The sequence below is a fragment of the Cydia splendana genome, chromosome 14 (genome assembly GCF_910591565.1).
Source record: "Cydia splendana chromosome 14, ilCydSple1.2, whole genome shotgun sequence".
Taxonomy (NCBI): domain Eukaryota; kingdom Metazoa; phylum Arthropoda; class Insecta; order Lepidoptera; family Tortricidae; genus Cydia; species Cydia splendana.
In genome coordinates, this window is record NC_085973.1 from 3,290,673 (window position 1) to 3,315,432 (window position 24,760).

Here is a 24,760-nt window from a genome sequence, read left to right on the forward strand (position 1 = left end):
TGAAGTTTTTGACTGAATGATTTTGTAATTTTTAACCATGACCTAAAAAAAGGGGTGTGAACACGATCAGTTTAAGATGTATAGCTTTGTCTGGTGTATTCCCATTTGTCCCCGCCGGGCATAGATGGGAAGAGGCGCTACATATAAATCATACCCATTTAATTTGTATGTGGCATTGTAGGACCTCTCAAACGGAAAACCGATTTGATCACGGTTTTTTTTATGTACTATATGGTTCTTAGATATATTTTAACTCGTTAGATGGCCGTTTTTGCTTGAATGTTTGTTTACTTGAAGAACATATTTATTTATACCTACTTGTCATTGTCAATGGCATGACATAAATATATTTTCATAAACAAATACAGTCACGCATTCTCAAATTACAAATGGCGTGTTAAAACAAAGAGATTCGTCACAATATTGTCAATGAAAAACTTCTTCATTTTATACGGTACGATTTTTAAAGAGTTTTACTTTACCTACTCATTTGTCATAACTTCATAAGCATAAAATATTAGGTTAAAATGATCACACTTGTTTTAAATTGTAAAAAAAAGACCTTTTGAGAAGGTTTTTGTTTAAACTCTAAAAAAATATATAATTTCAGATACCTAGAACATTTTTCCCTTATCTTTTATCACAACCTCTTACTAAATGTTCGTATACTTAAATATTTAGATGCTTAGAGCCGGACCCATTGATATTTAAACGAAACGATTTTGATAAACACAATGTATAATTATGATTTTGTATTATATGAATCCCACTTCACTGTAAACATGTTACAAACCACTCAAACGTTGACAGAACACTTCTTTTGCAAACACAAATTCTTCACAAACAAAACAGTTAAATCAATCAACAACAGCCAAAAGTAAAAACAAAACGCAACACAAATTCAAAAACACAACACACTGAACGCATTCAAATTGGCGGCAAATAGTGACGTGACACTTGGCGGTACCAACCACGCGCACGTCGCTCCGAGGCGAAGGAACGCGGCATACTGCCACTGGGTCGGCAGTGACGTCGACACGACTAGTCAAACACGAATTCAAAAAGTTATTTTTCCTTCTACACCGATGTAGCTCAAGAGCATATTTACATTTACAAATTTAATTAATTAAAACTTTCAGACTCCACAAACAAAACACTTACGAGTTCTCATTGCGTAATATGATTTTCGGTAAGTATTTTTAGAAAGAGAACGTTGTATTGATTTCATTTAAAAATAGCGTTGATTTACCGTGAAAGGTTAATAATATATTCATGAAAATGGAATCGGATAACGTCATGCCATCAAGCAGGATTATCGTTTAGTGGTCCAACATTCGAGTGCTTTGTTTTTGGTGCAGTTAATTCAATCCTAGTGACATACCGGCAGCTGCCAAGCTGCGGAGCTTTAAATATTGAGATTGGATGTTGCTTATTCATTCACATAGCTTCTGCCCCCGACTTTGACCGCAAAAAACAACTTAGTTCGCTCTGAACACCGCGACACAGACATATTTGAAACTTAAAAATTGAACAAACCTATAGGTATATAAATTACAAGAACAGCTGAGAATTAGGTATTCAAGATATCGTCTAAAAATAAAATATCGTCTAGAAAAGTGAAAAATACAAGGTTTGTAATATCAAATCCCCATTTTATCATTCTAGGGCAGCGGTCGGCAACCTTTTAGCAGCCAAGGGCCACATAGTAGTTAACGAAGTTGACGCGGGCCGCACTTTGTTAATATTTATGACTTTATTAGACATTGTCGTTTGTCAATATTACATACAAAATAGCCAGGGAGGCTTGCGGGCCGCAAGTGAGAGGTTCGCGGGCCGCATGCGGCCCGCGGGCCGCCGGTTGCCGACCGCTGTTCTAGGGGATGAATTCCTTGGTATCATATATTGTATATCATATGCCAGTTGACAATTTATTTGTGTACCAAACTTCATCTCAACCCATCCCGAACTTACAGCGCCTTTGCGCAACAAACATCCAAAGATTCAAACGCGCAAACACTCACATTTAATATTAGTAGTATTCGAAAATCCGACTTCTGCAATCTCAAAACACCGAAGCTTACGCCAAGCGAGGCACTTGCAGACTAGTTGCAGTGAATTCAACGTGTATTTCGTGAATATTCTATCGGATTTAACGGATCTTCCGTTCGTTCTAAAAAACAACCTTCCTTTTTATCTCGTACGTGTAAAGGCTTTTAGACTTTATAAGTGAATCTAAAGGTTAGCATTAGCACCTTTAAAGGGAATAGTCCTGTCCTGTGTCGCCAGTCAGTTTGGTAGCTGGGCGAATTCCCTAAAATATAAGGACAGGTTAATGAAAACATTTATCTAATTATAATACTAGAATTTTTGAGATTTTATATGTTTTCCGAGCAAAGCTCGGTCTCACAGATATTCTAATTACAATACCAGAATACTAGGGGATCTATAGTGATTTAACCTTTTAAATGTAAGTAAGTAACACTTTATTGTACGGAAGAGAGAAATACAGATACATCAGATAGAACATAATTCTAGTCAAAAATAGTGGGTCCAAACCGCAGTTGTGCTGTATAGAGCAGAAATAATCATTCTCGAAAAAATAAAAGCAAACCATTCAGTCAGGATCATATACAGATAAGGGATCAGGATCATATAATTAAGGATGCGAAATGCGATGTATGCTTCTAAGTGGCTCAACAATTAAAGTCCGACTGTACTAAATTTCTAATGAAGGATCGTGCCGCACATATTCCTGTCACAGTTCATAAATAATGTCCTCATCTGACCCTAAATAATATTAGCCTTTTGCAAAGAACACATTCCACCGGTATTTCCCCTGAGAACACCTCTAAAATAAGAGACCGCAGAGGACGTATAGTATGTATTTCTTTATGAAACTCATCTTATACTTTTTTATCGTTTAATAGTTAGAGTTTGTGCGGAAAGAGAAGTGTCGTATAATGTATTGGATCTCATACATTAAATTTTACGACTCTTCTCTCTCCGCGCACACTCTAACGTAGTAATTTTTTATTCAAATACTTGCTAGCGTAGAGATTTTTATTTTCACCACAAAGTTTATCTGTATATTCAATTTATAGTGGAATTTCGAAACTACGGCAGGATTGAATTAAAATTAACATTGGCACCTAACTTGTACAAAGAAGCGATAGTTATTTTTACACTGAGGCAAAATTTTTGTTTAACTGCTATCTGAGCAAGCGTAACGGGTGGTTCGAAAAGTGAAATCATGAGTTTTGCGAGGGTCAAACAAACTTTGTTACCGAGAGAAAAATTCAAGGGTTCCTTTAATTCAGTTTTTGCTCGCTGAAGTGCTGATGCCGCAATGGATGCGCCAAATCAGCAGAGATCGCTCAAGCACTTAGCAGTTTCAGTCGAGCGGCGAAAGCGGAAAACGAGGGGATTTCAGTCAGTTCATTATGTTGTAACTAACATCGAGTCTTATCCTTATATTAGTTACTGTCGCATTTATAATACCTAATAACTGGGACACCGAGCTTTGCTCGGAAAACATATTAAAAACTCAAAAATGCGCGTTTTTCCAGAGATAAGACCTAGCTAGATCGATTTTTCGGCCCCGAAAACCCCCATATACCAAATTTCATCGAAATCGTTAGAGCCGTTTCCGAGTTCCCCGAAATATATATATGTATAAATAAATAAATATACAAGAATTGCTCGTTTAAAGGTATTAGATTAGTAATCCCTACTAATATTAATGTCTGTTACCTCTTGACGCGTAAATGAAAATTTGGTATGGGCTGTATGGAGATAGTTTGAGACCAGCATGCCCTTCCCGGCATACGGTATGTCCTTGGCGGCATTGGAGCGCTCTATGGTACCACGAAGCATTATACGGGCATCACAAAAATCGCTCGTACACTGAAGCGGCACGGCATACGGATCCACATCCAAGACCGCTCCGTGCCCACGGGAACCATTCGATTTTATTGACAATCGGAAAGAGCCTCAGTTTTACTTTTTAATTAAAATTTCCATGTGAGAAAACACACGATGCAGTTTTTAACGAAGTTACCTCTTTTATGAGTTTTATGATAAACGAGATGTTAATTAAAAAAGAAAGGAACTGGCTCCAATTTCACCACGGTGACAGGTGCGACAATTGTAAAACATCACTGTTGCTGACGTCACAGGCATCTATGGGCTACGGTTACCGCTTACCATCGGGCGGGCCGTATTCCTGTTTGCCACCATCATTGTTTTATAAAAAAAACTTTATTATATCGGAAATAAACAGATATTTCTCTTGCTAAGTTTATGACAATTGTCACAAGAAACACTACAATTGTCACGAAATTCCGACATATAACTCATTACCTGTCAAGAATTACCTACAATTCTTCTAAATCTTGACAATTGTCAGAAACTTCGCAAAAGAAATATCTGTTTTTTTCCGATATAATAAAGTTTTTTATAATAATACAATGATGGTGGCAAACAGGAATACGGCCCGCCCGATGGTAAGCGGTAACCGTAGCCCATGGATGCCTGTGACGTCAGCAACAGTGATTTTACAAATGTCGCACCTGTCACCGTGGTGAAATTGGGGCCTGGTGTGTAGTTTCTACCACGAAATTTTGTATACATTAAGATGCAAAAGTCGCTAAAATGAGAACTAGGTTCGGGAAAAACTTATTGAATGACATCCTAATAATTTCACTATTAACTAACTAATAAAGAACCGTTTTTCCTTTTGTCTATTCCTATATGGAATGGAGTACAGAAAGCTGAAAGATTGCCAGTCAGCACTGCGAAGGATTGGGGTGAGGTTGCATGTCCCAATAAGTGCATGAAGCTGGCGGCTCGACGTCTGAATGTAAAAGCCTTTTCAGTTATAATCTTGGCCAAACTAAAGAGCCTAGACTAGATCTTTTGGCGCTAGCTTGGGATTGGTTGACATACTTAAATCATGAGTGGGTAATAATACTTATGCAGCTGGTTATAAGGACGAGTTAGTGTTAGACCAAGCTAACTCTGCAGCGCAATAATTTGACAACCACTCTAGAATTCTTGGGGAAAGAAAATATGAATTTGACGTGTGTTCTATTATTTTTTGTAGGATAACTTTCTTCAAATTTGCATGTTATTGCTAATTATAAAAGAATCATTCAGCAGAAAGGGATATAATAACCATACCCATAATTATAGCAGGTTATTATATTATATCTCCAGTGCGCTAGCATGCAAATTCTTGAAATTAGGTTGCCGAGCGGAGAACAGGCTCCCTAAGTAACCCGAACGAGAATCTGTCTGAATGTAAGCTTCTTAGGCCCACTTGCACCATCCCACTAACCCGGGGTTAAGCGGTTAAACCGTTAACCCAGTGTCAAATTGTACTGGTAACCATGGTAACGCCAGGTTTAACCGGTTAACTTCCGTATTAGTGGAATGGTGCAAGTGGGCCTTAAAGTTAAACAATATTTTAAGAAGCATACTTTTAATTCCCTGTTAACCTACTACAATGTTAAAAGCTAAAACCAGATTCAGTTTCAGTTTCAACATTGTTTTAAGATTACTTATTCCGTTTACGAACATTTCAACGGCTGTTAAAAAATACATGAAACTTTAATTACACTAGCGCGTTAATTGAAATCCATTCGGGCACTGGAATGCGAGCAACGCTTTTATAAAATATCCAAATTCCCAAATTAATGAATGCAGAGCGAAAAATACCGCATATCTTTATAGTTCAACATTAATGGGAGTATTTTCATTCACGTCGAATGAAAAGGGAGGTCGCGTTCAAACCTCGGCTCAACCAATGACTTTTTCGGAACTTATGTACGAAATATCATTTGATATTTACCAGTCGCTTTTTGGTGAAAGATGGTGAGGAAACCGGACTAATCCCAATAAGGTCTACCTTACCCTCTGAGTTGGAAGGTCAGATGGCAGTCGCTTTCGTAAAAACTAGTGTCTAAGCCAATTCTCGGGATTAGTTGCAAAGCCGGAGGAAGATGATTTTCATTCACATTTAATATCACAAAAGTAAACAAAGAGTGTTGTGAGCTTTGAGAGAGATTAAAAGATGCAAAGGGGAATGTATAAAAAGGTCTTTTTGTGATGCTTGAGGGCTCTGTGGTGAAATATTTGGGGCTTCCGGACGTGTGGAGCTGTAAAGAGGCTAAGTTTTAATACCGGAAAGTAAAGAAAATGTGACAAAAACGACTATATAAAATTCAATATACAGGTACTTATACAGTTCTTTTTTAATCTCCGTTAATTTCAAGGTTGCATTCCTGAGCTTAAATTAGATAAGTTACTTTCTCGAAGACATCGGTATTGTAATTAACTCCATTTTGGATATAATCAATAATTTATTTTTATCTAAATAAGGTCTACAGTAGAATATCACCACTAGAGCTGCGCTGGGCGAGGAAACGTGATAGAAGTAAAATTCTATTGGTTCTTAACAAACACATCCCTCGCTACGCATCCTCGCACAGCTCTGGTGGAAACGCAACCTTAAAAACGACACAATATTTCGATTATTCTCAGCATTAGCCATTCTTTCTAGTTTTAAGAAAATACGCAAAGATTTATGAACCCTGAACCATTTAACTGACGCTCGCGTTTTTTAATTAGACATGTTAAAGAAAGAAAAGGGCAACAGACTGGAGGCCGATTTTTTTTAACGAGTTGATAACTTTTTGATCTTATTTTGATATGACCTTGAGTCCTGTCATCAGTTATCCCACGTGCACTGATAAATGCGAGAAAGATGACGACTCCTCCATTATATTTTAAAATTTAACGGCCTCATAAGCCCTGTCGGTAGTGACCCTGCCTACTACTGAAGCAGGAGGTCCCGGGTTCGAATCCCGGTAAGGGCTTTATTTCTGTGTTCATCAAGAATATTTGTTCCTGTACCCATAGTACAAGCTTTGTTAGTTTGGGGCTGTGTAAGATTGTCCCCAAATATTTATTTATTGCGTAAGCGGGTCAAAATTATTATCGTTGTCTTGTTTTATGTCCCCAAAAATGTGACGGAGTGGAGCTTTTTGTATGTGGTGAAATTTAGTTCTTATTTTTTTTCAAGATAATTATAATCTACAGCTAGAAATACATGCAATAGCACTCAACTTATTTTATTTATTTGATAAAAAATAAAAGCGTGACAGAGGGGTCAGAAACAAGACAACGGAAAGAATTTTGACCCAAGGACCATCTCTCTGTAAGATTTTACAAAATATCACAAAAAGCTTATTTAGGCTCACAAGATCCTAACGTTGGACCAATATAAGCCTATGTAGGCTTACAAGATACTTACGTAAAAGCGATATTAGCCTAAGGCAGCTTAAATTAGTTTTGGAAAAATTACTGTAAATGCAAACAGCATTCCATTAGACTGATATTAGAACGATATTAAAATAAATACGCTTATAATTTGTGCCCAAATCCGGGCTTATACGATGATATAAAATCAATATAAGAGCGAAAAAATTGTAGTCTAGAGACTGTTGTAAGCGTGTTTTTGCTAGTTGGGTGCAATCAACGTTAGCGGTTCACACTGATTGGGGCAGCGGTGAAGCTTACTCAAGGTCTCATCAAAACAAGATGAAAACCATATCAAATTTTAAAATCAGAATTGTCTCTCTGGTTCCTCGTAATGAGCTTCTTTCATCTCGTATGAGGCCCGATGAAATAGTACCTAGGCTTTTTACTTGCCATGTACTCATAATTTTATTTTTCCGTTCTTGATTCTGATTCCATATCTCATACGAATAGAATACGTTATACATAATCTTACCTTAATTATCTGGAACTTTTTTGTCTACACAGTAGTTGATAGTTGTTTATGAAAGGGTAACGTACCTGAAAATAAACAAAATACATTTTATTATTACATTGTTTGTATTTTGTATAATATCTAATAACCACAATTATAAGGACAGATAATTATACAGATTCAAAGGCAAATATACAGATAAAAATAAATAAGTTACACATTTGTCAAAATAAAACCGCACAAGTGTCGGACTCGCCCACCGAGGGTTCCGTACTTTTTAGTATTTGTTGTTATAGCGGCAACAGAAATACATCATCTGTGAAAATTTAAACTTTCTATCCCGGTTCATGAGATACAGCCTGGTGACAGACAGACAGATAGACGGACGGACGGTGGGGTCTTAGTAATAGGGTCCCGTTTTTACCCTTTGGGTACGGAACCCTAAAAAAGATTCATTTTTACAGGCAATATTAAACAAAAGCGGTCGAACCCTATCCTCTTAGCAATGCTGATATTCTTACATCAGAATTGATTCACATGTATAATTAAGGCAATAATTAAAGGACAACGGAAAATTTATACAAAATGTGAAACTCAATTGTGTACGAATTACGTGAATTAATTTTAAATAAAATTAAACCGTACAAACAACTCATAATGCAATTTAACTTTTGTGCGGATACAAAGTATCGTAAAAACATTCCATACAATGTAGAATGTTACACAACATTCAATTGAAAAAAAAGAGTACTCGTAGTGTAAATAAATTGTTTTACCGTTATTGATTAAACATTCAACAGTGTTAGTAACAAAAACAAAACACTGCGAGACAAATGACAGCAACCAAACCACGACTAGGGCCAAACAAAATTAAACCATTCGTCAAAGTTGTAACGGCGTTCACACATCACCTATTTGCTGAGTCTAACACAAACAAAAGAGACATGTCACGAAAGATATTTCAAATGTGGAATGAAAACGACCGTTGCAAAGTTTGTATTTGGAATGCATTTGTGCAGACATAAAGCTGTTCACTTTTGCGTATGCGATTGTCGCCTTGACAAAGAATGAAATTGTCTAAAGGCTGACCTAGATGTACGGCGTTCAGCCGTTTTAGCTCAATCTCATTACACGGCTTGCATTTTTAGGATTCCGCGCGTTACCTAGCCTCGCGATAAGTTTCATAACATACAAGTGTAGCGAGCAATCGTACATCGACAAACGAATAGAAAAAATGCATCGGGATAACAGATAACCTGTACTACGAAAAGTCACATTTTCATCCATCCATTATTTAAGTTTTTTTTATTATATTATATACACTTTATTTCAATTATTCGAACCTATTTGTAAAGTACCTATATCTAAAACTAACTTCGACTACCACGATGAAGAAGTAAATAATTAAATATTAATAAAATTTTGCTAAAATTTATAAAAATCTTATTTCCAACCGAGTGCCTTCATAACGCCGACAAAGATATAAATCGAGTTGCTACGAATGGAAATTCTAATTCAATAAGCTGGTTTTTATATATTTACATTTGACTGAGTTTCAACGAATGAAGCAGAAAAACGGTTGTACACTACTTTAAAATGTACTGTTAAACCATCTTTCTGTATAAATCATAGTATCCTTGAGTGATTTCACTCAATCTTACAACGTTATTATATTTTGCTAGATACAGAATCTAGTAATCTCAAAAGGGGCACATACACTGCCTCATATGGTTAAACCACAAGACCTGCTTAAAAGCAAACTTTAAGCCACCTTATACGGTTTTAGTACCAGCTGCGCCCATTGTCTGGGTGATGTCATAAAGCCGGCTATTCTTGCGGTTAACCAGTCACATGACACCTCATTTACTAGGGTTTACCCATATCACTATAACAAAGTACCTATTACGGTTGTATGTAATGTAACTAACAAAACTAAAAAAAAAAAATTATAAGCAATTATTGCGGTGTACCTCAGGGTACTGCCTTAAGGCCATCCTTTTTCAACACGAACCATTTTCTTCACTCGGACATCTCATAAATCAAAGGCATGATCGGGGACATTGTTTATGTCGTTGCCCGCATGTTTACGCGGTAAACAGAGTGTAAACAAACAATCCGGACAGCAAAAGTTGGGCGTCCCCGCGGGCCTGGAGGCCTAATTAACAGGAGACTATTGACTGCGTGGGTGTATGGAATTGACGTCGCTGTAGATAAGGAAACGTGAGACACAACACAGCGGGTCGGGTTGGTTCCGGGGAGAAAACTTTTAGTGTCAGGTTACAAAATAGTCCAAGGGTCTACGATAAACGTAGGTGGATCATACTGACACAGTTGGACAAGTACCAAATCTATAAATACCATTCCTTTTTTACATTACATAATTACATTAAACGTTAGCACCTGTATATATTGTATATTTTTTGTTCGTAAACGGAAAACTCTTTAGTATCAAATAAAATATCAAATGTTGCTATTTGTACAGTATTTGTGTAGAAAAACGTCCAGTTTTGTTACTCTCGTGTATACATGCCAATTCAAAGGAAATCGCCAGTTGTTTTTCCTTTTTTTTAGCGTCAAAATACGTCGGGTTTGTTAAAATTTTCCCAGTTTTAAACCGAGCCGCTTTGGTAAGTGTATAGCGTAATACAACATTCCACTGACCGTTGGCCTATTGTTTGGATTTGTTTCCTCTTCCTGTCCATTTTTAAACTTCGAATTTACACTTTTATTCGGAACTACTGTTTGTATCGTTACGCATTCTGCCTCAACACCCTTCAACTTTGTGATTAATTTAGCTCGCTGCCGCTTCCAACATGTTGGAAACAAGAATTTTTCGTTAGAATTTTCCGATATCATTCCCCGTAATGGGTTTCGATCGGTTTAAATCCGATCATCAATATTCCGGATACCAGTCAGTGGTGTAATTTCTCATTTTCGAAGCAGCAAGTCGCTTCGCGAAATTATATTTTCTCCTAACACAAACTACCTAAGCGTGAAATTTAGTTAGCGAACTCCATTCGGCGAGGTCCCTTGCGCGTAAAAATCAAAGTTGTTTATCTGTTTTTGACAGAAGAAAAATAAAAGGGTCCAAAAGGGGACCAGAAGACGAGTAGCCATACGGGATCTTTTCGAGGATTTTTAGGAGACAATCGGATTTGCACTTTTGCAGGAGCGTTTCTTTCCGTTATTCTTTCGTGTTTACGGGATAAATATATGCGCTTGTTTATATGCAGGATAATATTATCATAAATCATCTCAACGCCGCGTGCGACGTCGCGTCGTGTCGTTAAAGTGGCATAATTTCAGATTATCCTTACGTTTTTTCTAAATACTGTTTACGATCTCATATTTTGGGGTCGTTGCTGAAATTGCCTCTCAAAACATTACCACATAAACTTGAAGTTAATAAAATACCATATTTTAGAAAATACAAAAAGTAATCCTTTGCAAAGACAATATTGCTCTAAGAACAAATTTAATTACTTTCTGTGAAAATATTTTAATTTGTTTTATTTCAAGTCGACACACTACTATTTATTTTGGTTTACTATATTAGTAGCATTTTAACTGTCATTCCGCATTTTCATTTATTGACTTCGTATGGTCCAGTCGACGTCAAAGATATGTTTACACTTTTTGCCTTATTACAAAGGAGTAAGGTGCAAACGTGTAAACATATTTTTGACGTCGACTGTACCTACCTAACTATATTTTATGAACGAATCATTACGTAAATAATTAGTTCTTATAATCAAACCAATATATGTAGTTAAGTTAGAGTGAGAACTTGAGAAGTTAAAAACGAAATTGAAATAGTGCCAGTTGCAAAATGATAGAAACGAAATGAAACCCAAGGACTGAATGCTATTCTAGTTTCCAATAGAAGCCAGTGAAAATAATATAAATATGAACAGACAGACTTTACACGTGCCACAATCTCAAAGTAATGCGACGCAAGAAAAGGGACCAAGGAAAACCGTAAAGAGCTTTGAGGTGTGCTGGGATTATTCAGTAAACGTGGTAATTCCAGGATTTTGAAATTTAAATTATGCGCCACGGGCACCCTGGCAACATTATTCTAGACGCCATTTATCTGATTTTCCGCTGCCGTTAGCTCCAGTCGCTAGCATTACGTGTGTTACGCGAGCTGTACTCCGTGGCAACTGTTGTTTTGTGTGTTTGGTCCAAAATTCCAAATGCACATTAATTCATACGATAATAATTACACAGATACAGTCATATTTTTAAACGCGAGAACTTAGTTTCTAAAGCCAACATTTTTGAACAGTACGTTTATATAGCGTTCATTCAATTAGACAATAATGCCATCAGATTAAAGGATGGCTCATGCTAGACCGGGCCGGGGCCGGGCCGGAGCTTCCGGCGCTTTGTTTTCTATGGAAAGCACCATGTGATCACCGATCAGCCGCCGAAAATGACATGTCGGACGCCTCGGCCTGGGCACGGCCGGGTCTAGCGTGAGACATCCTTTAAGGAAAATTTCATAAGTTGTGGCTTTCGAATCCATCACGAACTCACCCAATAACCTTTGGAATAACCCTAACACACCTTATACGCTCAAAGTAACGGGAAAGCAGAACTTGACAGCTATCAAGTGAAAGATTGAAAAGATGAAACGATGAGCGAATCAAATACCGCGCTCGAGCGGATCGAACGGAAATACTATTAAAATTGCCACATTGAGAAAATTATTGAATAATCCAGGGTTCCCAATCTTTAACAGTCCGCAGCGCGCTTTCAAGTTTAAAATTTAATCTCGGCGCCCTAACCTAGCTAGGCTATTCGAAATAGATAGGTAACGTGGTGAGGAGGATTGCCTCACGGCGCCTCTCTTAACTGTCCAGGGCGCACCAGGGCGCCGCGGCGCACAGTTTGGGAACCCCTGGAATAATCACTTAAAGTCGGACCAAGTATAGTCTGCACGGCATTTGCAATGACAGTGTGGCAACGTCTTCATTAATGTCAAATTTCTATGAAAATAAGACGTTTAGAATGACACCTCTTCTTCTTTAACACTCTACCAAATCGCTATCTGATATTTAATTCTTCATAATGAGAAGAGGGTGATCGTTAAGAGGAATACAACATACCTACGCAGCTATTTGATAGAGAATCACTGTTTTAAGGGTTCCGTACCCAAAGGGTAAAAAGTTTTTACTTAAAACAGGACCCCATTACTAAGACTCCGCTGTCCGTCCGTCCGTCTGTCTGTCTGTCACCAGGCTGTAACTCATGAACCGTGATAGCTAGACAGTTGAAATTTTCACAGATGATGTATTTCTGTTGCCGCTAACAAATATGTACTAAAAACATAATAAAATAAATATTTAAGTGGGGCTGCCATACAACAAACGTGATTTTTTTGCCGTTTTTTGCGTAATGGTACGGAACCCTTCGTGCGCGAGTCCGACTCGCACTTGGCCGGTTTTATTTAGAAACAAGCCAGCCAATGTTTGGCATGGTAGGCAATGCTGATGAAGTTGACGGTAGTGCACAAATAAATTACAGGAATAAGAAAATTACACACACATTAATAAAGTGTTTCAGCATGGTTTCAGCCTATTTCGTCATGTTCGTGCCAAATGAAATGACAAAGATACCCTTCAAATCCCAATGTGTTCTCCAGGTGTTTTTATTCTCGTGTTAATGAATAAACCACAATATGTACATACGGTGAGATTGCGCCGGCGGTGTGGCAGGCGCCTAATTGGAATTTACTGGGTACAGTCACCGCAGTTAAATCTTACGGCCCGATTCGAAAAATGCTTATAAAAAGTCACGGCGGTACGATACCGATCTGTCAGTACCAAAAGTGACGTTTTTGGTTGAAGAAATGTCACTTTTGACAGTGACCGATCGTTATTGATGTACTATTAACGAGAGGTAAGGAAGTGCGAAGTAAGATCGACCGAGATAAATACCTATAATAGAGAGTTTAGCTATTTACCACGGTAAAGATAGCTAATTTTTAGGGGAAGCTTTGTAACCGTTCAACATTACGTAACCTCTTCGACGCCGTGTCAATCACAAAAGCTGTCACTAGGACGGCACGTCACCGAAGTGTCACTGAAATTGAACTTTATGCATATGCACGTAGGTCTATGTTGCTCTGTGGTCTAGCTGTGACGGATTAATCCGTCTTTGGCATTGGACCTGCGCTTCGAATATAGTCGTAGTTGGCGGCGAAAAGGCTAACTTATTTATAAACACTGCCGCGGAATATAATCTATGCTTCATCTTTCGAAACACTTATGAATGAACTATGATAGATGCCTCAATCGATCACTAAATTCACAATACGCTTTCAGCTGTTAGAGCCACGAACGACTTTCAACCTTCTTATAATCAGTATAAAGTTTAAAATGTATAGCATAACCATGGCATAACCAAAAGGCTATACAGGGTAAAAAAGCTCCGAACGGTCGGAAATGATATTAGAACCGTATCCTGAGTGGGAAAGGCTTCTTGGGAGGAAAGGTCAAATTATATTTGAGCCTTTGACATCTCACTTACAATAAATTACTTTAACTGACACGTGTAATGTAAGTCGTGCTAGGGCCTGAATCACGGAAGAAAGAATGAGCGCGCCGGTGGCCTGAATAATCCGCAAAGATAACTAACAAACTTTCGAAGCCTGATAGAAATAAAAGACCTAAATTAGGTTGGGGTCTCCAAATACACCTTTGACAAATATTTATTTATTTAACCTTTATGGCACAAAAGAAAACATTACAGTACAAAAGGCGGAAAGGTTTACGAAAGGCGGAGGGGGGAGGAGGGATATATCAAAGCGACATATCTTTTTGTAAGCCCTGGAATAAGCTCTCGAGACGAAAGAGGAATGGGGACGGCCGCTTCTCCATACAAACGTCCCCATTTTCCTCTTTGGATATTGACATTATGGAAAATATTTTTACATAATTTGATGTATGTTAACCATAGCTATAATATGCCCCTACGTATGATTTTTTTAGATTTTTTGGTTATAGCAAAAATTCGAAGCGGAGAACAGATTTAATACAAATTTTTAAATGCTCCTAACTTTTATAATAATTAAATATTAGAAAAAAAAAAACAAACGTAGGGGCATAGCTGTGGTTGATATACAACAAATTGTGTCAAAATATTTGTAAATAGTTAATATCCAGTGAGAAAAATCAGCACTACGTTTGTATGAAAGGGCGATTTCGCGCGGGTCTTAAGAAACGTGTTATCAAATCGCACTCTTTATTTCCTGATTCTCCATAATCTCAAATCGATATCACTCGTGACCGTCTCGAAACTATACGCATGTCAACTGTTTTTCACCCTTTTATCTTATTGCAATAGTAGACCTTATACTGTTCAAGTTAAAGTACCATTTCCGTAACAGAATTTAAGTGAGATAAGAGTTTTCAACGTCGTAATTTTTATATTCCGAAGCAGATTTCGTACTCGTTGGATATCACGTTCTGTCTGTGGGAAAAAAACGTCTGTAGGTTCTATGAAACTACGTGCCTGTGAATGTTTTTGATGTTTTTGTGAGATGCCGGCCAAGTCTACAACGGTTACTAGAGATATATATACCAGAAAAGTTGAGAAAAAAATGGTTGCACTGCAATGAATCCCGACAAAAAAGTTATGATAAGAATTGTCTTCGTCGAATTAAATCCTTGATGCCTTGAAAGATTATTTTAATGACAATGTAAAATGTAATCAAAGAATGCCAATGAAGGTTTAAAAAAATTATAAGTAAACATTTATATACGTAAACGTTTTAGTTCTATAGAAAATAGTCACGAACGACGCCAAAGACACGCACCAACAAGTAAATGTGAAATACCTAACATTGAATTGTTTTTGCTAAGACGTAGAAAAAACGTCGCGCTGCTTGGCACAGGCCTGTACGGTTACCATCAGTTTATCACTGACATAAACGCCGTCGAGAACGTAATTTACTTTCTATACATCTCGCTCGCACTCGCATATTAGTGCAAACGGGATGTATAGAAAGTAAATTACGTTTTCGACGGCGTTTATGTCAGTGACAAACTGATGGTAACCGTACTGCTCTCAGGCGCGAGAGGGTTTGGGCTATAGTCCCCACACTAGCCCAATGCGGGTTGGTGACTACACATACACCTTTGAACTTCTTCGCAAATGTATTATGCAGGTTTCCTTACAATGTTTACCTTCACAGAAAATCTAGTGGTAAATATCAAATGATATTCCTTACATAAGTTTCGAAAAACTAATTGACACGAAGGATTTGAACCCGCGACCTCCGGATTGAAAGTCGGACTTCAGATCCACTCTGCCACCACCGCTTCCAAGACCTAGATTATCTAGAAATAGTTTTTACTTTTACTGCTAACTGTTTATATCTCCTTGATCTGTTACTTTACGAACTTGAAAATAGACGAGAATTGGATAACGCAAAAAATCTGACAAAGTAACTTGCGTCAACATAGTTTAAAAATATATTAAAAAGTTAAAATGTTGGATTATATTTAAAAAAACTGGTCAAGTGCGAGTTCATTTAACGCAATGAGTGTTCCGAACAAACTCAAATATGCAACTTTTTACACGAAAGATTCTTGACCAGAAGTATACTTGTGTACAGCGCCACCTATCGGCAAATGGGCTCACTAATTTGCACGGCCTAATGTATGTATGCTCTCTGACATTTTACTTCGTCTCCATTTTTTAGTGCTACCTCCATTGTTAAAGCTAGCTACTAACCTGATATTTCTTGATAGACTCCATCTGCTCTTTAGTGACATCGTGTGCAGGCGGCCGCGGGGGTGCGTCACGGGGCGCCTCCCGCGGGGGGATGGCGGGGGCGGCTGTCTTCGCGGTGCCGTTCACCTGCTGCGGGAAAATGTGTTGTGAGATAGTGGGGTAAGGTTGTGTTTTGACTAGTAGATGGAATTTGAAACCAATCTAGTATCTATGCAGCCAGCATCAGATTTATCAGAAACATGTTCATTTATAATCCAAAGGAAATACTTTAACTAACGGCATAGTAGTCGTGACAGATGCTAGTATGATTATCCAGACCTCCTGATTTGATGCAGACTACTTCGAAATTCTCATCGTGCAGAAGGTATGGAACATTTCAAAGACAGGAAAAACTTCAGAGAGTCAGAAATTAAATGGAATGGAATTCCATTGAAATTCTTCGCGTTCATGTAATACGTTAAGTTACCATTTGTCGGATTAATTTATGTTGTATGTAATGCTTATTAATATCCTCTATAATATTTGCATACTGTTTAAAACAGTTGAAAAAGGTGAAACATATTTTATTTTTACACTAACACATGTAATCTTTACCCTTTTTCTGCGAATAAATTTTTGTTTGTTTGTTTGTTGGCATACTCCAGAACTATGTATTAAGTAAGCCAATAGACAACGCGTAAGACACTTTACAACTGCATCAAGATAAGAATATCAACTGTCAAGTTTGTTTGGATAAAATACATATACCTAACATAGTAAAGTTTCAGTTAACCCTAAAGGCCAGTACGGTACGGTTACCACCAGTTGACACTTGACGTTTACGTTCGCGACTGCGGAACTCGATCGCAGTCCATCTCGGCAATATCAAATGCCAACTCATGGTACGGCTACGGAATTAAAGGTGACTTTCAGCTGGCGACTTTCAGCAGCATTACTGTTGCATAATAGTACATTACGATACAAGTGCGAAAGACAGGAAATTACCTTTTCACACGTGTATTGTACAACGTTTTACAGTACATATGGCCTTTTAAATTTTCGACATAGGCACGTATTGTGCTAATTACCGACCTAGAGCGGTAAAGTTGCACCATAAATAATAATAATTTTAGCCTATATACGTCCCACTGCTGGGCACAGGCCTCCTTTCAAGCACGAGAGGATTTAGGCTATAATCCCCACGCTAGCCCAATGCGGCTTGGGGACTTCACATGCACCTTTGAATTTCTTCGCAGGTGTATTGCAGGTTTCATCACGATGTTTTCCTTCACCGAAAAGCTATTTAGTGGTAAATATCAAATGATATTTCGTACATAAGTTCCGAAAAACTCATTGGTACGAGCCAGGATTTGAACCCGCGACCTCCGGATTGAAAGTCGGACGTCATATCCACTCGGCCACCACCGCTTTATCTCTTTAGCACCATATGTACTGTAAAAAATATAAATAGTGACGGATAGAACGTTCTAATCGCGACAGTAATGCGACAACGACATCATCGCAATTTAATCAAGAAGTGACATCGCCCGAGATCCTCAACTCCTAATTAATCACTTAAAATTTAGTGTACGATCACCTGCGCTCGCGGTGTTGCACTCTTAGGGCTCATTTCGCGTGCGAGTTTCATTACATTGCGGGTTTTGAATTGGACGTAGCCAACAGTTCGCAATGTAACTAAAATCGCATGCGAGTTCGCGCGCCGTCTAAATCAGCCCTTAGGGCGATACTCGGAATTAAGGCTTAAGGCCTAAGGATTAAGGCAATTTTTTCTTAACTCGTATACCGCGAGCGCAGGCGATTGTACCTACAGTTATGTTAGTTAAATACCCAAATTATAATAATCACCAGCATACAAGTTGGTCTAAAAATACGTCGACAAAGATTTTTTACTGTGCCTATTGTTGAAAACTTGATAAACCTTGTTATTTATCAATCCATCTTCATTTTAGTATTTAAAAAATAAAACCAGAAATACAAAGAATATAGTAAAGAGTATTAAGCCAAATGAACCATTACAATTTTTAAACATGCTTACAAAATATTTTACCTACATAAATATTTTTACTTTAAGATTATGATAGAATTAAAATGCGCTACTTGATTATAAATTTAGATTTAAATATTTGCCTCCAAACTCCTGAAGCCGTTTTGCATAATCCCAAAAACCGGATAAGAATGGACTTGCCTAAAATCTTTAAATGTGCCATTATAAATATCAAGTTACTTAATTATTAGTTTTTATCCTTACATTTTGGATACTAAGTTCTGTGCCTACACTCACCTAGTCTTTTTAAACGTTTTATACTACTTATAAGAGTATATATATTTAAAGTTGCCCCTACACTTTTTTTTTAATTTGTGAAATTTTATGTTATTTCTACTCAGAATCACGAGCTCTTTCTATCCTAATAGGAGAAAAAAAGTGGAAAGGAAAGATCGAAAATTGTATGGAACTTTCTACGCAAGAAACAAATGAACGTTAGATAGTTAGAGACCTACTACCTACTGGTAATGAGCAGTACCTTAGGTTGGTATTCCACTTGTCCAATTTCAGGACAAATTGGACAGGTGGAATGGAATACCACCCTAATACCTATACAATATATTAACTCGTTAAAACTGGTTGATCCCACTGGAGTTCTAAACATGTATAGAAAAGTACAACTTCAGACGGATTGCGGTGCACGCATTCATTCTCAATTACGGATTACCTCAAGGATCGGTGTTAGCCCCCATATTATTCAATCTTTATATACATGACATCCCGGATACCCGGTCGAGAAAATTTGCCTACGCAGACGACCTTGCCCTCGTCTCACAAGATCGAAGTATAGAGGAGACAGAACGCACCTTGCAACAGGATCTTTCCACTATGAAGGATTACTTTGCCCGATGGCGCCTACGCCCAAATGGATCCAAAACCGAAGTGTGCTGCTTCCACCTCAGCAACCGCCTAGCCAGCAGAGAACTCAACATCCGATTTGGTGACACAGTCCTGACCCACAACCCTCACCCAAAATATCTTGGAGTCACACTGGACCGAAGTCTGACATATAAAGCCCACATGCAGAATATCGCAGCCAAACTGAGAACCCGAAACAGCATACTTCAGAACTTAACGGGCACCACATGGGGAGCGTCAGCGGACTGCTTAAGAACGACCGCTTTGGCTCTAGTCTACTCTACAGCAGAATACTGTGCCCCTACGTGGATAAACAGTGCCCACACCCAAAACGTGGACAGCCAACTTAACCACACCATGAGGCTAATTACCGGGTGCATGAATCCAACTCCTGGACACTGGTTACCGGCTCTCAGCAGCATTGCCCCACCACACCTCCGACGCCGCCAACACCTCCAAAAAGAAGTCGACAAAATTCGTGCAAGGCCCGACCTGCCCATTAACACAGACTTAAGAACTTTCAGATCGCCAAGACTTAAGTCCCGAAATCCACCAGCCTTACTCGTGCACGAGCCCTCGACTGATTGGAACGTCCAAACCGCCTGAATAGAGGAGTGGGCAGCAAAAGACGAAACCGCAGATATATTTCACCTCGATCCCCGTAAATTCCCGCGTGGTTTCAAAGAGGCCCGTCGTATCTGGTGTTCCTTAAACCGTATAAGAACCGGAATAGGTCACTGCGCCTACCTGCGTAAAAAATGGGGCTGGACTGACGCTGAGAAATGCGACTGCGGAGACCCTAAACAAACCGTGCACCACATGGTTTTCGAATGCCCCATAACCAAGTATGACGGGTCACCCATGGATTTCAAAGACCTCACGAGCGACGCTATCGACTACTTACGGAATGATATGCATGTTAATATTTAAAAACACAGTGTATAATGCCATACGATAAATAAATAATTCATAATAGTACTACTAGATGGCGCCACTAGTTTAGACTAAGTAAGAAATCCTGACCGAATTTCTAGTCATTATATTTGTAATGTTTTCGAGAAAGCGATTTTTCTGCTCTATACAGCACACCCGAGATTTGAACTCACGATTTTGAACTCACGAACCCACCGCTTTCATATGAAAGCGGTAGACGTTTCCTAACATTTTTTTTTCTGCCTAATTTTTTTATGACATAGGTAAAATTAAATGTAGGTACCTAGTAGGCTGTACTAAGATACCATATTGGTGTCTTCAATCTAAAACCTGCCTGGTAGACCGTGAAATAATTAATAAAAATACCCAAAATTATATGTAAGTTATCATTATTACGACAGAGACGGATTTTTGAGATCAGATCTGATTCATAACAATCATAACCTGTTATGAAAATCATAATACGCCTGACATTTTAGACTGGTAATTAGAAAAATAATTCATGAATTTGAGGTGACAACTTTTATTAAACTAATCAATACTTATTAAATAAATCTTAAATAGTTGGCACCGATATTAAGGAATACCTACTATTTAAACATAGCATTGTTGCCTAGCTATACATACACCTACGAGCAACCAAAATTGCTCCTTTGGGTTAAATGGATCAATAGTATTGCTCGTTAGTGTATTTTTTATTCCTTTAAACATGCTTTCCCCCTTAATTTAACAGTATCTTGCACATTCATATAAAGCGGATAGAATAGTCTTATCATAATAAAATAGCATGCACTTATATCGATAAAACCCTCATTATTATACACCTGCAAAAAAATATTCCGTTAGTTACTAGAAACTAAGATAATTATAAGTTTTTTACCAGGAATATACATAGAGTCCTGGGTTAGTAAAATATATTTTCCCAAATAATTTTAATAAACGGCGCAAACACCCCGAATACAAATTTGACAAAGTTGATTCTCAATTTCAAGCCTCTGCTTTGCCACCTTGACATATGTCACTTTTAACTGTAGGTAATAAACTTATTTTTTAAAGTACCTAGGGTGATTCGCCAGTAACTGGCCACAGGCCAATAACTGGCCACCCTAAACTAAAAATTCATTATATTCACCTATAAACACAATTCATACTGAAATTAATTCTGTTTATAGGTGGATAGAATTCATTTTTAGTTTACGGTGGCCAGTTACTAACAGGTGGCCAGTTACTGGCGAATTACCCTACCTAATATTAGCAAAGATAATCGCTAGATGTTGAAAGAGTTATTTTTTTACGCATAATTATAACATTTAAAATAAAATCATGTAGGTATATACGATTTAAAACTTTCACGTTTTTAACACATATTAAAATTTATTTTGTTACCCTTATTTCCGACGTTTCGACTCAGGTTACCACTGGTCGTGGTTATCTGATTATGAAATAAATAAATAAAGGTAACGAAATAAATTCGCAATTGACTCCATAAAATTATGTTTTAATTTATGGATAAATGTACATTTATCTAATATTATCAACATTGATAATAGTTAAGCGACAATTGTCAAGTTAGCAAAATTGGAGTGAGGCCAACTTTGACATAAAAATATAAACTGTCATTAGTAATGACAATATCATCACGCCGCGGACAGAGAGCTGTGCAGTCAAGCATGATTAATTAATGACGATGATTCAATGGATTCGTAATTAATTTCGTGACAGTGACGTCAATCGTGAGATGAGAGTGATCGATTGACGGTTCTATTAATCATTGTGCAGTTTTAGGTATGACAAACTAGAGCGTTTTAGTTTAGAGTAGTAATAATAAAAACTAAGGTATACGCGGCAGTAGAAATACCGTTTAGTCAAATACTCAGTTTATTTATGGTTTATTTTTATTATGACGAACATGTTACAATAAAAGCGAGTTAATATAAATGGCTGTTCTACTAGGTATCGTAATACTATTATAGTATTAAGAAGCACAAGCAGCCATAGGCCTAGGTATAATTTGACCTTAATCGACAGGGAATGAAGACACATTGATATTTTCAAAACTTGAAAATTTAGATTACACATATTCAGTGCCGAACACCCGACTATCGGGTATTTTAGGATTTCGTTCCCAGGCCGGACGACCCCGATAGTCGGGATCGTAGTACTACTGCTTTATATGATGAAATTGTTGTGGCCTAGCGCGGACATCTTGTTTGGCTGGGTGGCAATGAATGTGTTAATATTTCTGTGAATCGGTGAATCGCGTACACATTGGTCAATAATTGATTAACTAATTTGATTTTTTGGCCACTTTGTACCTTGCTTGTAAAGATGTCACAGTGGCATAATGATTTTCATATTAATTGTCACTGTGGCAAAGTATAACGTATAACAGGGCACTGTAGAACAGTGATTTATGATCTGTGTAGGGTAATAAATACTACGTTAATTTGATGTCATTTTGGTAGAAATAGGATAACATAATTTACTACTCATTATTCAAGTCAAATTCTTTTGGCTAAGTAAGTATACACGAATAAGCCATACTTTGTAGCCATAGCTTTTTGTTTGCTTAAGCAATATGCACTTCCCACAAATGTAAATAAACCTCGCTCTGCTTGCTCGTTAAGTATATTGAATTAACTGTGCAAAAGGACTTGTTATGAGCAAAGTTCTGTAATAGGGTGTCAATTATTTAGCGTCTTTAAAAATTAACAACGCATACCAAAAAATAATCTGATCGTTCCTGTATCACAAACCCGTTCCCAAAATACTCTAAATAGGAAATGAATAAGTGGGTATGCGTCATTACTTTCTGAATATCGTAAAATATAGGACACCCTATTCTGTAGACTTAGCACAAAGTAGTGTGTAATAACCACAAAATTCTCTACTAACCAGACTCGAGATTATTTTTTGTTGTATTGTCACAACTCTTTATTTTTATCTGAAATTCTTAAATTTCTGAAGCTACAGATATTTTCTATGACAGTTTTTTTGTCATCAAAATCACGAACGAAATGATTAAATTGTGTAACTTATGTAGTAGGTATGTGTATAAAGTGATATGTATACATAGATACAGTTATTGTAAGAAATTTTAATTATACATCTAAGTCTTATAGTATTCGATCGCACAATTAAAATATCTTAGTGATTATTTATTTAACGAACCTTTCCTTTATGTTAGATATTTAGTTACATATGACGTAATCTATGTGTTAATAGCCAATGTTAGTAAAACCTCCCTGATTATTTACAATATACCTTACCAATACCCATCCATATTACCTTTAGAACTGACATAATTGTTAATTTGCACATATTGCCTTACAAAAATAATCATAATTTAGTCCCTAGCATCAATCCAAGGTGTTGGTATTTGCAGATACCGAGACCATATTACGGCTCCAAATCAAGTGTTTCCATAATTTACAATATGTTGATGAATGTAATAATTAATTTAAAATTTATGACGATAATTTGTAATACATATTTGTATTAGTTTTCTTCGTAACTTAATATTTTAAAATTCCTGGTAAGTGTGTTGGTGAAAGCTGGAAACTTATGATAGAAAGTTGTGAAATAGACAATAATGTTGAAGCACTGTGTTGAAGAGTATCATGAATAATCTTGATCATCATCGTTCAAAATAGTCCTAATGAGTTGTACTTTATTTAAAAAGTAACTGAATTCACGATTGACGAACACAATTCACGATCATATTAATATTTATCAGTTTTGCTCACTAATTTAATTTAATTTTGTAATTGATTGATTGTGTTTTTTCTCATGTAGTGAATAATTGTTATTCTTATGAGAAATAAAGATCTTTAAACCGAACCGAATTTAAAGTAAATAGCCTCAATAGATTTATCACTGTTCGGCTTAACTAGTATGTAATAAATCTCAATCACCGCATATTGGCGAATAGATAACATTACTATGATTCGACCGTATTTGAAAGTTAAATGCAATTTCTTGCAACAAGCCAAATTCTGTGGCTAGTTGCCAAGCATTCAATTAACGGTATTATATCGTCATCCAATACATGAATAACAATTACAGTCGAATTCATTACCTATTACTTGTATGATAAGGATCCCGACCGTATTATTAGTCATCTTTTTTGTATTTTTTTAGGGAACGATATTAACTGCTCTACCGAGGTGAACTCATGATTATAGACTGCCACACATACACAGTGCTTTAATGTCACCTTTCATATACACGGTGGCCAAAAAATAAGTGCATTCCCGTTGCCAGGGAGGTTTTAGGATTATACTGAGCAACTTTTACTATGGGACCAACCCAGAATTCGCGAAAAAAAAAATTTAGCTGTTTCATACATTTTGGCTGGTCCATTTTCTATGGGAAGGTAATTTTTTTTTATTTCGAGGTTGATCCCATAGTAA

At 37.2% G+C, this 24,760-nt stretch overlaps 1 protein-coding gene across 5 annotated transcripts in view; it reads right to left on the reverse strand.

Annotated features, from left to right (window-relative positions):
* Positions 1 to 24,760, reverse strand: part of LOC134797040 (protein PALS1) — a 222,126-nt gene that overhangs the window by 88,662 nt on the left and 108,704 nt on the right. For all 5 annotated transcript variants that reach the window (XM_063769250.1, XM_063769254.1, XM_063769252.1 and 2 more), the window contains one exon: positions 16,514 to 16,642. In XM_063769250.1, the coding sequence (XP_063625320.1) occupies positions 16,514 to 16,642 (129 nt within the window). The remainder of the gene's footprint in view (positions 1 to 16,513; positions 16,643 to 24,760) is intronic.